The sequence below is a fragment of the Dendrobates tinctorius genome, unplaced genomic scaffold (genome assembly GCF_039654945.1).
Source record: "Dendrobates tinctorius isolate UK_male_01 unplaced genomic scaffold, ASM3965494v1 ptg000107l, whole genome shotgun sequence".
NCBI classification, from domain to species: Eukaryota; Metazoa; Chordata; class Amphibia; order Anura; family Dendrobatidae; genus Dendrobates; species Dendrobates tinctorius.
In genome coordinates, this window is record NW_027361775.1 from 6,843,294 (window position 1) to 6,858,228 (window position 14,935).

At 41.8% G+C, this 14,935-nt stretch overlaps 1 protein-coding gene across 1 annotated transcript in view; it reads right to left on the minus strand.

The window, feature by feature from the left end:
• The window catches only part of LRRC1 (leucine rich repeat containing 1), a 213,784-nt gene that overhangs the window by 107,481 nt on the left and 91,368 nt on the right, over positions 1-14,935 (minus strand). Inside the window, exon 3 of the mRNA XM_073589144.1 lies at positions 3,635-3,713. Within this exon, the coding sequence (XP_073445245.1) occupies positions 3,635-3,713 (79 nt within the window). The remainder of the gene's footprint in view (positions 1-3,634; positions 3,714-14,935) is intronic.

Below are 14,935 nucleotides of genomic sequence, written 5' to 3' on the forward strand. Positions count from 1 at the left end.
AGAAGGATCAACTTTATTCTCATTTGCACAAGGAAAGACTAGAAGCAATGGGATGAAACTGAATGGGAGGAGACACAGATTAGATATTAGAAAAAACTTTTTGACAGTTAGAGTGATCAATGAGTGGAACAGGCTGCCACGAGAAGTGGTGAGTTCTCCTTCAATGGAAGTCTTCAAACAGAGGCTGGACAGACATCTGACTGGGATGATTTAGCGAATCCTGCTTTGAGCAGGGGGTTGGACCAGATGGCCCAGGAGGTCCCTTCCAACTCTACGATTCTATGATGCTTCCCTTCCCTGTTCAGAGGTGTCCTCCCTGCGGCATGTCCGGTCTTCGGGCAGGAGACTGACAACTAGCTATTAAGCTTTCATCTTGCAGCAATTCAGAACAAAGTGACACTGGGAGCTCAGAGGGACTATGAAGCCAAGGACAAAGGTGGGGATCTGCTGGCATAAGATGCAGACCCACCTGCTGTCAGGCGAGTGTGCCGCCATCACTCACTAGTATGAAATAGAGGTGCTCACCTGCAGTATCCATCACTTGAAAATGACATGTGATGGCACAATGTAACATCTCCCAGTGACTGATGATCAAGCATTGCACATTCACTAGGGGTTGCTCCCTTCAGTGTTGCGCACCAAATTAAATGAGTCCAGCTCTCAAGAACTGACAAATTGGTGCTTTGGGTCATTGGCGGTCACTTGCTTGTCTATGTTCAGTGGATGTGTTGCATGACAAGTTTAGATGTCAGTACATTTTCTGGGCTTCGTGTTCTTTTAACCGTCTTAGCATATATAAAAAAAACAGGCACATTTATAAATCACTCCTAATATTAGTGTGCGCTTGGAACACTCAAAGAAGAGGGAAATCTAAATTAGGTAGTTATATAAAAAAAAAAAAACAACCTCTTTATGTAGCTGGATAATAGCGAGAAAATAGCAATTAGAAATAGACAATTGTAAGACCTCAGAAGAAGTGCTTAAGGGGAAAAAAAAAATTATATATATATATATATATATATATATATATATATATATATATATATATATATATATATATATATATATATATATATATATATAGCAATCTTAGTTACGGTGGCAGCCTCCTGTCAGTGTACCTCCAGCTGTGGAGCAGACGTGAGCGGCCTCTCGTGCTCCCGGCGTCTGTGAGCTGCTCCAGGTATACAGGACCTTCGTGATGTGAGTCAGCACATGACCACGTCGGTTTCACTTGCTGGTGGTTGCGGCGGGGACCAATGGACTTTCCAACAAGTTTCAAAGACTAACTGTCTTCTTCCTCAGGTACACTGACAGGAGGCTGCCACCGGCAGGGGCAGCCCCTGTAGCTCATCTATACCCCTGTGTACAAACGCCCCCCCCCCCCCCCCTTTTCCAAGCGCTGGAGCAAAAAGCGCTATTTTAACCTGCACCACTTACTGGAGTGAGGACTTCGCATCGCATTATCTTTACAGGTACCGCTCTCTGACTTGTGCGTTTACTATTGCGGCTACTCTGCACAGCCGTTCACTTTGACATTTTTTTAGCTGCTATCAGGGAGAATTACCCTGCAGTATATAACCTGTTCAGTGATTTTAGGTCTTCACCCTCACTCATGCCTTTTTAGTTTTTAATGATTGTTCAGGTTGGAACTAAGATTGCCACCAGCATCTACAGTGGGGCAAAAAAGTATTTAGTCAGTCAGCAATAGTGCAAGTTCCACCACTTAAAAAGATGAGAGGCGTCTGTAATTTACATCATAGGTAGACCTCAACTATGGGAGACAAACTGAGAAAAAAAAATCCAGAAAATCACATTGTCTGTTTTTTTTTTTCATTTTATTTGCATATTATGGTGGAAAATAAGTATTTGGTCAGAAACAAGCAATCAAGATTTCTGGCTCTCACAGACCTGTAACTTCTTCTTTAAGAGTCTCCTCTTTCCTCCACTCATTACCTGTAGTAATGGCACCTGTTTAAACTTGTTATCAGTATAAAAAGACACCTGTGCACACCCTCAAACAGTCTGACTCCAAACTCCACTATGGTGAAGACCAAAGAGCTGTCAAAGGACACCAGAAACAAAATTGTAGCCCTGCACCAGGCTGGGAAGACTGAATCTGCAATAGCCAACCAGCTTGGAGTGAAGAAATCAACTGTGGGAGCAATAATTAGAAAATGGAAGACATACAAGACCACTGATAATCTCCCTCGATCTGGTGCTCCACGCAAAATCCCACCCCGTGGGGTCAGAATGATCACAAGAACGGTGAGCAAAAATCCCAGAACCACGCGGGGAGACCTAGTGAATGAACTGCAGAGAGCTGGGACCAATGTAACAAGGCCTACCATAAGTAACACACTACGCCACCATGGACTCAGATCCTGCAGTGCCAGACGTGTCCCACTGCTTAAGCCTGTACATGTCCGGGCCCGTCTGAAGTTTGCTAGAGAGCATTTGGATGATCCAGAGGAGTTTTGGGAGAATGTCCTATGGTCTGATGAAACCAAACTGGATCTGTTTGGTAGAAACACAACTTGTCGTGTTTGGAGGAAAAAGAATACTGAGTTGCATCCATCAAACACCATACCTACTGTAAAGCATGGTGGTGGAAACATCATGCTTTGGGGCTGTTTCTCTGCAAAGGGGCCAGGACGACTGATCCGGGTACATGAAAGAATGAATGGGGCCATGTATCGTGAGATTTTGAGTGCAAACCTCCTTCCATCAGCAAGGGCATTGAAGATGAAACGTGGCTGGGTCTTTCAACATGACAATGATCCAAAGCACACCGCCAGGGCAACGAAGGAGTGGCTTCGTAAGAAGCATTTCAAGGTCCTGGAGTGGCCTAGCCAGTCTCCAGATCTCAACCCTATAGAAAACCTTTGGAGGGAGTTGAAAGTCCGTGTTGCCAAGCGAAAAGCCAAAAACATCACTGCTCTAGAGGAGATATGCATGGAGGAATGGGCCAACATAACAACAACAGTGTGTGGCAACCTCGTGAAGACTTACAGAAAACGTTTGACCTCTGTTATTGCCAACAAAGGATATATCACAAAGTATTGAGATGAAATTTTGTTTCTGACCAAATACTTATTTTCCACCATAATATGCAAATAAAATGAAAAAAAAACAGACAATGTGATTTTCTGGATTTTTTTTTCTCAGTTTGTCTCCCATAGTTGAGGTCTACCTATGATGTAAATTACAGACGCCTCTCATCTTTTTAAGTGGTGGAACTTGCACTATTGCTGACTGACTAAATACTTTTTTGCCCCACTGTATATATATTCTTTTTCCCTTAAGCACTTCTGAGGTCTTACAATTGTCTATTTCTAATTGCTATTTTCTCGCCATTATCCAGCTACATAAAGAGCACTTATAAGAGGGTTTTTTTTTTCTATAACTACCTAGTTTAGATTTCTCTCTTTATGAGTGTTCCAAGTGCACACTAATATTATGAGTTATTTTACCTTATTTCTTTGACACCCTTGTGACAGGTGTCTTAGTGTTTGCTGCTGGAATCGCACTCATACACAAGCGCCACTGTATCTCCATTTGTATTACATTTATAAATCATTTTAAGAAATTATGTAAAATAAAATGGATATAAAGCTATCTCTCAAGCCCTTACCTTGTAAGCGGGTTTCCACTGAAATCAGCTACTTGGAGTTCTTTACAAAATGAGATGCTCTCTGGAATTTCTGGAATATCTGAAATAGATTTTACATATATGAAGTGAACATTGACAATACTTGCCAAAAATATCCATATTTTAGCATTAGAAGAATGACCTATAATTAACCAATATTTGTACTATTATTGAAAAACAAAAAAAAAAAAAAGCTATTAACAGAAAATGGATTAAATTGAAAATTTAAACCAGGGGAAGAGTCCTGAGGAGAGAATTTGCATATTCCCAGTGCCTTCTGGGATAAATGAAGAGTCTCCGCGTGCTCAACGATCACTGGGTTTTGGCCGTTGCAGCTGAAAAGAGGAAATCGGTAAACTGTGCTCATTTTTCAACGCTTTGAAATCTCTTTAGCAATAACAATATGGAAGAGGCCAGGAGCCATTTGGTGAGCTGCATTTCTTGCTACATGTTCACAGACTAACCAGTGGAAAAGCCAAACTTCACATGCCACAAATGCAAGCTTGTGTCCCTGTTGGAGGAAAAGTTGCAAAATCTCGAAGAAAGGTTAGCTACATTGAAGATCATTAAGGCCACTTTCACACATCCGGTTTTCGCCGTCAGGCGAGATCCGGCATGTGTTTTAAAACGGATCCGTTTTTTTACCGCCGGATGCTTTTTTTTCTCATAGATCATAACATGCGCCGGATCACGCCGCATGTGCCAGCGTTTGTTCCGTTTTTTGCCGGATCCGGCGAAAACATGGTGTCCGGCGGCCGGACAGAACGCATGCTGTAACGTTTTTTTTGTCCAGCGTAAAAAGCCGGACAAGCGTGGATGCGGCGCTCCCGGCACTGTCACAATGAAAGCGAATGAGGACTTCCGGCCGCCGGATCAGTCTTTCGCCTGATCCGGCCACCGCTTTCCGGCATTTTCCCTCTGCGCATGCCCGGCTCTCTCTCGCTCTCCTTACCCCGTTCAGCACTGCGCGACTTCGTTTCATCCTCAGTGCGACTCATCATGCCCATAACAGAGCGCCGGAACTTCAGACGCATCTCTCTCCGATGCATCCGTTCTGGGCCGCTTCCGGCACTCCGGGTTTTCGCCGCACGCCGCCGGAATAGCAAAAACGATGTGTGAAAGTAGCCTAAGGAAGGTGAAGAGTTCTTAGACAGAGCAGAATTATCTCTTCATGTTACAGAAAGAGAAGAAATTCGAAGTGCACCTGAAGAAACAGAGGAATGGAGACATGTGACCCAGAGAAGCAGGAGGATCAGGAGGCAGTCAGCACCCATACTTCTCAGGAACCAGTACCAGGCTCTCACGCAGGAGAATGATGAAGAAATACATCAGGATAAGACTTTGCCCACAAACAGCAACCTTGTACGCCTTCAGAATCCTCCTGGATGGAGAAAAAAAAACTGTTGTGAAGAAGAAACTGAGAGTGGTGGTCATGGGGGATTCCCTGTTGAGAGGAACAGAGGCCGCTATCTGCAGACCGGATATAATTTCAAGAGAAATGTGCTGTCTTCCAGGTGCAAAAATTAAAGATGTGTCTGACAGGATATCAGGACTCTTCAGACCTACAGATGACTACCCATTCCTGCTACTACATGTGGGGACAAATGACACAGCAAGAAACGACCAGGAAACCATCTGCAATGACTTTGAATACTTAGGTAAGAAAGTGAAAGAAAGTGAAAGAACTGGGAGCGCAGGTGGTCTTCTCTTCCATCCTCCCAGTGGATGGCCATGGAACAAGGAGGTGGAATAAGATTCTGCAGGTGAACAACTGGCTACGCCGATGGTGCCGTCAGCAAGGATTTGCAATTTTGGATCACGCAGTGAATTACCTATACGATGGACTACTTGCACCTTACGAAGACTGGAAAACATGTATTTGGAAGTCACCTTGCTACACTCATCAGGAGAGCTTTAAACTAGAACAATGTGGGAAGGGAAGCAAAAGGCCAGAAAAAGCCATACACCTGGCAAATGCTATTGAGAACTCTGCTATTAGACGTGGAAAGGAAGAACAAAGACAAAAGAATCTAAATAATGAAAATATTGGAGAAAGAGAAACTAATCACAAACTAAAATGTTTCTATACTAATGCACAAAGCATGGGCAACAAACAAGGAGAATTGGAACTACTAACACAGGAAAAAAAATATGATGTCATTGGAATCACTGAAACTTGGTGGGACGATACACATGATTGGAATACAATGCTAGAAGGATACAACTTATTTGCAAGAAACAGACTTGATAAACGAGGAGGAGGTGCCGCATTGTATGTTAGAAACACGTATACCTGCACAGAGATTGAAGCTTCAGAGACTGGGAGTTATGTGGAAACTGTTTGGGTAAGAATACAAGGACAGAACAATGGAAAGGACACCATTGTAGGCAATTACTACAGGCCGCCTGTGCAAGCTGAAGATATGGATGAAATCTTTATGCACCAAATGACCAAGTTCTCCAAAAAATATGACATAGTTGTCATGGGAGATTTCAACTATCCTGACATTTGTTGGGAATCTCTCTCAGGCAAAACTAACAGGTCAAGGAAATTCTTATCCTCTCTTGCTGACAACTTTATCGTCCAAAAGGTAGGGGAGAAAACAAGGGGAACTGCTACCTTGGATCTAATCCCTTTTAGGAAATCGTTGAGGAGGTAAAAGTGGCTGGGACCCTAGGAGGTAGCGACGATGCTATTTTAGAATTTTGGATAACTAGAGGAGGAAGACCTGTGAAGACTCAGACGTCAAGGTTAGATTTCAGAAAGGCAGATTTTAAGGGATTCAGAAAGAGAATTGGAGGGATCCAATGGCTGGATATCCTTAAGGACAAAAATGTCCAGGAAGGATGAGAAATCTTGAAAAATGAAATATTTAGAGCACAATTGTTAACAATTCTGAAAAGAGGGAAGAATAGGAAGCATTTAAGGAAACCAGGATGGATGAACACAGAACTTAAGCACATGCTAAAAAGGAAGAAAGAAATGTTTATAAAATGGAAAGAGGGAGGCATATCTAAAGAAGAATATAATGCTGTCTGCAGAACTTGCAGGGCACACATCAGATTATCTAACGCTGACAATGAATTGAGGCTTGCAAGAGACGTCAAAAGCAATAATAAAGGATTTTGGGGATATGTCAAAAGTAATAGAAGAGTCAAAGATGCTATAGGATTTTTACAGGATGAAAATTATAAAATGGTAAGACAGGATGTGGAGATGGCCGAACTTTTAAATTCCTATTTTGCATCTGTTTTCTCTCAGAAACGGAATGTAACATCAACTGTTCTTCAATGTCCTATTAAGGGAATAGAAGAATCCAGGATATCTATAAACAGAACGATAGTGAGGAAACACTTAGCTAACCTAAATGAATTCAAGTCTCCAGGTCCAGATGAATTACACCCCAGAGTACTGAAGGAGATAGCAGAAGAAATTTTTGAACCCCTCTCTATAATCTTTGAAAATTCTTGGAGAACAGGAGAAGTCCCAGACGACCATCTTCAAAAAGGGGAAGAAGGTGGACCCAGGCAACTATAGGCCGGTGAGTCTGACTTCTATACCAGGAAAGATCTTTGAACAAATTATTAAACAACATGTAAGTACCTGGATAAGAATGAAGTGATTCAACAGTGTCAGCATGGGTTTGTAACTAATAAGTCATGTCAGACTAACTTAATTTCCTTCTATGACAGAATCACTGATTGGGTGGATCAGGGAAATGCTGTAGATATAGTATATCTTGACTTCAGCAAAGCATTTGACAAAGTATCTCACACAATCCTTATTGAAAAAATGACTAGGCATGGAATGGACAAGGCAACTGTTAGGTGGATTCATAACTGGCTTAGTGATCGGACCCAAAGAGTGGTCGTAAATGGCTGCACATCCAGTTGGAAGAATGTCTCAAGTGGGGTACCACAGGGCTCTGTCCGGGGCCCTGTATTGTTCAACATCTTTATCAACGATTTAGATGAAGGAATTGAGGGTAAACTGATTAAATTTGCTGATGACACAAAGCTAGGAGGGATAGCTAATACTAGAGAAGAGAGAAAGAGGATTCAAAAAGATATAAATAAACTGGAACAGTGGGCAGCAACTAACAGAAAGGTTTTTAACAGGAAAAAATGCAAAGTACTACATCTGGGCAATAAAAATGAAAAAAGCATATACAGAATGGGAGGAATAGGGCTAAGTGACAGCACATGTGAAAAAGACTTGGGTATACTAATAGATCACAGACTGAATATGAGTCAACAGTGTGATGCAGCAGCAAAAATGGCAAATGCAATTCTAGGATGTATTAACAGAAGCACACAGTCTAGATCACGTGAAGTCATTATTGCCCCAATATTAGACGTTTGTGGGAAGCCATTGATCATTTAATATTCCAGATTTGTGGTCTACCAGTTTCTCTTAAAGCACAGCAGACACTTCTCGCTATCGATCTGGATTCACTTCCCTATGAGTTCCGCACTGTAATTGTACACATTATCGTGGCGACAAGAATTAAAATTGCTAGCTACTGGAAAAATTCCCAAAACCCTTCAGTATCCGAAATAGTCTCACTGATTAACGAGAATTGTTTATCAGAAAAAATAATTGCTGCATCTAATAACAATTTATCTCAATTTCTTAAAAAATGGAACAATTGGCTATCCTTTCATTTAAATACTGTAGTTAAGTAAATATGTAGATCCGCATTTGGAAAATGTGATTGGATTGTTAATGCAATGTCACCACCTTCCCCTTCCCTTCCCCATCACCCACTTTATTGTGTTATTTATTAAGAATTTTATTGTCAATGAGATGTAATTTTTGACACAATTTATAAATAAAAGTTTATGGTTTAAAAAAGTCATTATTGCCCTCTACTCCTCCTTGTTCAGACCTCATCTGGAATACAGTGTCTAGTTTTGGGCACCACATTTTAAAAAAAGACAGCAACAAACTGGAGCAAGTTCAGAAAAGAGCGACCAGAATGGTGACCGGTCTGCAAACCCTGTCTTATGAGGAAAGTTTGCAGGATTTGGGAATGTTTAGCTTGCAGAAGAGAAGACTGAGAGGAGACTTAATAGCTGTCTACAAATATCTCAAGGGCTGTCACATTGTAGAAGGATCATCTTTATTCTCATTTGCACAAGGAAAGACTAGAAGCAATGCGTTGAAACTGACTGGGAGGAGACACAGATTAGATATTAGAAAAAAACTTTTTGACAGAGTGATCAATGAGTGGAACAGGCTGCCACGAGAGGTGGTGAGTTCTCCTTCAATCGAAGTCTTCAAACAGAGGCTGGACAGACATCTGTATGAGATGATTTAGCAAATCCTGCTTTGAGCAGGGAGTTGGACCAGATGGCCCAGGAGGTCCCTTCCAACTCTACGATACACACACTAGCTGAAGAGCCCTAATATCCCACATCATCCATCAGCCAGAGCCACCAGACTACTACCCCTAATATCCCACATAATACCATCAGCCTGGGGTCAGAACCAGAGCGCTGAGTGGAACGGTCCTAATGTCCATATCGGGATCCCTTTAAGAGAGGCCTGGCTCAGAACCAGAGCGCTGAGTGGATTTGCCCCGACTTCCATACCAATGATCCCTTTAATAGAAGCCTGGGGTGAGAATCAGAGCGCTGAGGGATTTACCCCAACTTCCATACCGGAGATCCCTTTAAGGGACCCTGGGGTCAGAACCACAGAGCTGAGTTGAACGTTCCTATCTTCCATACCGGGGATCCCTTTAGGAGATACCTGGGGTCAAAACCAAAGCACTGGATGGATTTGCTCTGACTTCCATACCAAAGATCCCTTTAAGAGGGAAGATGTGCCTACGGGATGGAGGATGTGTTATGTATATATGGGCACGGGAGGGGGGATTCATTTCTGTCATGTGCTCTCTGCTCCTTTTTGGGGAGCAGACAATGGCTGGGAGCTTATGTTCCCAGGAATGCTAGATTTCTCCCACCATGTCAGTGTCTGCTGAGGTGTTATCAATTGGGAAAACCTGCTCATAGCAACCAATCACAAGTCAGCTTCTTTTAACCAGCTCTGTGAAATGAGAGATGCTTAGTGATTGAGATATACATACATATATATATATATATATATATACACACACACACACACACACATACATATACATACACACACATCACAATTAATTTTTGTGATCAACAAAAAAAAAAAGTTTGTGATTCCCTTCGGCCTTTAAATCAGTATTTCTTGAACTCCAGTCGTCAGGCCCCCGACAGGTCATGTTCACAGGATTTCCTTAGTATTGCAAAGGTGGCTTAAGTATCAAGGCATCAAGAGTTCGGTCACCTGTGCAACACTATGAAAATCCATAAAACATGACTTGTGGGGGGGCTGTGATGACTGGAGTTTAGGAAACACTGCTTACTAGTCTCTAGTGTGCCCTGTCCGTCTCCACAAACTCACAAATTCGATAGTAGGAGTGACTGACTTAATTTGTACAGTTTGACTGTCCAAATAGAAAAAAAAAAAAACACAAGAGACAAACCAGCCATTATTCACTTTAAGCAATCAGTAACTTTAACCCGTATAGCGAGCCAAGGCCCAGCCAGGATGGTGAGATGACTGTTGAACGAACTGGGCAGTCAATTTTAGGAAGACCAAGGCCCTCCCAACTGTTCCCCGACATTCGCCAAAAATGGGAGGCCTTTTGTTTTGCTGGACATAAGTTGTCGCCAGATGAGCTTGGCAGCAGCCTACTCCCCTTTCTTACAGAGGCCACATGTATGCTCCACTAACAGCCCTTATATGTATGGCCAAAGGTTTCTGGTGGCAGTTAACCTTTCACACCGAAGTCAAAGACAACATAAACCAATCCTGCCATTGACATCATTTTTATGGTATATTCATGGTATCATGCTCCAGAAAATGTGTGAATGAATTTCTACTTCAATTTAGGTTATTTCACGTGCCAATTAGGAGCAGCCCTATATCAATCCTTGGAATAGGACACCTGGATTATTCACTACCGCAGACTGGTATTTTATGTACGGAGATCATCCAGAAATAATTCCCCTTCCTAGGCAGATTGGTTTTACTAGACATGGCATTATAAACTCTAAACAGCCTTGGAAGCCTTTCATCTTTCAATATGCCCAAGTCATGAAACCAGTGTTCATCAGAAGAGAATATTACATGTGAACACAAAGCCTGAAAGTAAAGTCCCAGTGTAGACCAGATGTTCTGGGGCATATGCTGGCGAAATCCACGCACAACCAAAAGACGAGTCCTTAATCCCAACTGCGTCATACAATGAAACCCAATGCAAAACAGGCTAAGCATAATCCAGGCGGCAAAGGCAAGGATTTCTATGTTATGGTTGCTGTTCAGCTTCCCATTTTAATGAAGGATCCTTAAAAAAAAAAAAAAGTAAAAACAAAAAGCTTCTACTACCCAACAACGTTTATTTGTGAGCTCTATTAATAAAATTAGTCACTAATGTAAGTATACACGCCAATAAAAATTACATATAAAAAGTTAATGGGGCGATTAAAGCGCTACCCACCAACAGCAATACTGAGCCAATGTGATCAGCTCCTGCAGCTCTTTAACATCCTTCCTGCAGATAAGATACCATTTTCAACACGACAGGTTGCCTATAAGAGGGTCAATCAACTTAATCCCAAAGCTACTTAAAAATCCATTTTTCATGCATGGAAAGTGCATTTCTGCTTTCCAACAGCACAAAACGGCTGTGTAAACCAGGTACAGGTACCCAGTGCTCCCTTGGCGAGGATAAACATTTAAGTTCGTCATCTCTCTTACTTGTTTCCTTCTATCTCCACCTTCTTCTTTGATTGACAGCTCTGGTTTAAGGAGCTAGAAAAGTGGGGAGTTGGATGGAAAACAAGCAGATGGGAATGTCACTTTGTGCTTGGCCACACCGTGATGCATCAAGCACCTGTACTGTGGCTTAAACAGTCAATCTGTGCGGACAAATTCTCTTTGTTGTGCAGTTTTACATTTCCTTCTCAATCACATGAATGCACAATCACCCAGCTGTACGCTATACAATCAAAAAGCACTTAATGCAGGAGACTGAATGCAGACAGCATGAAAAAATGCAAGTTTGCAATTGAGTTGCTTTTTCTAACCTATTAAAGCAATTTAAGGACTTGAGTATACCCCTTTAAGACTGGCATTGTATAGGCCAGCCTAATCCATGCGACAATCCATCTCCTGCAAGAAAAAAAAAAAAAAAAAAAAACACATACTCCCTGTCCGACATAATCCCATTAATAACGAGTGTCTCGCAACGATCTCCCATGTAGAACAGTGAAATCAGGTGATGTAACTGCTCTACAGGTCCTCCCGTGATGCACTGACAGGAGATAATAGCTCCTGCAGTGCATCACTGAAGAGGTTACCTTAGTTCAGGTTCTCACTTTGTGGCAATACTGCATGAGAATTAATCTCACCACGCTGCCGGTGAGAGAATGAACTTAGGTGACCTCTCTCCCAGCGGCGGAAGGATACAACGTGGAGGATTACATCCTTATATCAGTGCATCACAGGAGGCCCTGTAGAGCACCGACATCGCCCGATGTCAGTGTTCTACATGGGAGATTGCCGTGGGACACTCATTATTAACTGGACTACGGCTGAAAGATGGGTATAGGTTGGTTTATTATTTTTATTACAGCAGATCGAGGGCGTCGGGGACTAGGTGATTGGTGAGTATGTACTATATGTTACATGTGTGTACTGTCTGTACTGTAATTTTGTTTTTTTTACAATTAAACACAGCCATCGCCTGATGGGACTACTGTCCCATCATCAGCAATGCTGTCACTGTCATATGAGACAGCATTCATAGCCGAATGGGAGCAGTAGTCCCATCAGACAATGGCTGCCTATACAGACACGCACACACCAGCACACACACAGGGACACACGCAGACACCAGAACACACAGGGACACACGCACACACTAGCAAAGACCCGCACACATACGCGAAGATCCCCCCACACAGTCTCCGCTCACACACTCTTCCTGCAGAGTTTCTCGCACCCACATCCGCAGCAAATCTGCAGATCTTTTTACAACTGCGGTTTTGCTGTGGATATGCGTGATTCAATGGAAGTCAACGGGTACAGAAACGCTACAGATCTTCAAAAACAATTGACATTGCACAACACTTCTTAATTTCACATAGATTAACATTGGCTGTGCACCACACTGCAGATTTGATGCAATTTGATGCAATTCCGCACATCCAAAAACGCTGCGGAAATGCATCAAAATCCGCAACACGTGCACACAGCTCAACACTGCAGTCAATCTTACAAAAGCACAAACGACCATAAGTCCCAAGAATATATTGTTTATTAAGTCATTATAAAAAATTATTAAAAACGTTCCATTAAAATAGATGTATAATACATATACTGAACTATTATTCCAAAAAGAGGGTCATGCCACCCAGATATGAGGCATACAATATGTGTGAATAAATATAAAATAATAAGTGATGAATAACAAAACTCAAGTGTTATTGTTTATAATAAGAATAATAAACAATAATACAGTGCGCAAAATTTTTTTTATATAAAACAGCAACAGTGTGTGACCATAAACAGGAGTGTGAACCACTACCACAATAAGCCAATATATATCACAGTATGCCAATATAGTGCATCTATATAATATCACAAAAAGAAAGAGGCACAATATGTGTCGCCATGAAATAAAGATGCCTACCGACCAGGAAAGGGAAACCAATGTGAAAAAATAAAAAATATATATGTGGATATAAAATACAACCTCTCCCGGTCTCCTGGGTTAGCTACCCGGTCCCGACGCGCGTTTCGGCGCTAAGCCTTCATCAGCCTACCCCCTGATGAAGGCTTAGCGCCGAAACGCGCGTCGGGACCGGGTAGCTATCCCAGGAGAGGTTGTATTTTATATCCACATATATATTTTTTATTTTTTCACATTGGTTTCCCTTTCCTGGTCGGTAAGCATCTTTATTTCACGGCGACACATTGTGCCTCTTTCTTTTTTTATATTATATAGATGCACTATATTGGCATACTGTGATATATATTGGCTTATTGTGGTAGTGGTTCACACTCATGTTTATGGTCACACACTGTTGTGGTTTTATATAAAAAAAAAATTTTGCGCACTGTATTATTGTTTTTTATTATTCTTATTATAAACAATAACACTTGAGTTTTGTTATTCATCACTTATTCTTTTATATTTATTCACACATATTGTATGCCTCATATCTGGGTGGCATGACCCTCTTTTTGGAATAATAGTTCAGTATATGTATTATACATCTATTTTAATGGAACGTTTTTAATAATTTTTTATAATGACTTAATAAACAATATCTTCTTGGGACTTATGGTCGTTTGTGCTTTTGTAAGTTTGTTTGTTTCTAACACGACTGTCCTATAAATAGTCCAATACCTGTCAGCGATATATTATTTTTTATTGTTTATTTACACTATTACCTAAATATAGGTTAATTTCACTGTCTCTCCTTACTTTTTTCTTTTTCTTTTTCTTTCAACACTGCAGTGTAGAGGAGAAGCAGTGTCATTTATCCAAAAGAGAAAGTCACTGATGAAGCACTGATAGCAAAAGTGGACACACTGATCCCAAAGACAAAGGCCTGGATCACACTTCCGTTTTTTAAAATCCGTCCAAATCCGTCGTTTTCCGTTAAAAAACGGATCCGCCATTTTTTTGGAGGATCAGTTTTTTGGTCCCATAGACTTCCATTAGCGGTTACCGCGGATCCGTAAAAAAAAAACGGATTCGATTGCATCCGTTTGCGGTAAAACGGAAACGGATCCGTTTTTTCACACAAAAACGGATGCAAAAAACGGAGGGCAGATGACAAAAAACGGATGTGTGAAACAGGCCTTAAGGGCCCGTTACACATAGCGATATAGCTAGCAATATCGCTGTAACTTCACTGATTTTGTGACGTAGCAGCGATATTGTTAGCGATATCGCTACATGTGATACTTACCTCCGACCGCGCTCCACCACTGATTATCGCTGATCGTGTGAGAACGTCCTGGACCATTTCTCGTCGGGCGCTTTCTGCTGGGCTTTCTGTGGCACCGACGAACGACGTGTGGACGTCAGGATCGCCGCGTCTGACAGGTAAGTAGCGACCCCCGACCCCTGCGATGTTGCTGGTGAGATCTGCCTGTGTGGCAGCTCACTAGCGACCACTTAGCGATGCACCAGCGATCCATATCGTTGTCGGGATCGCTGGTGCATC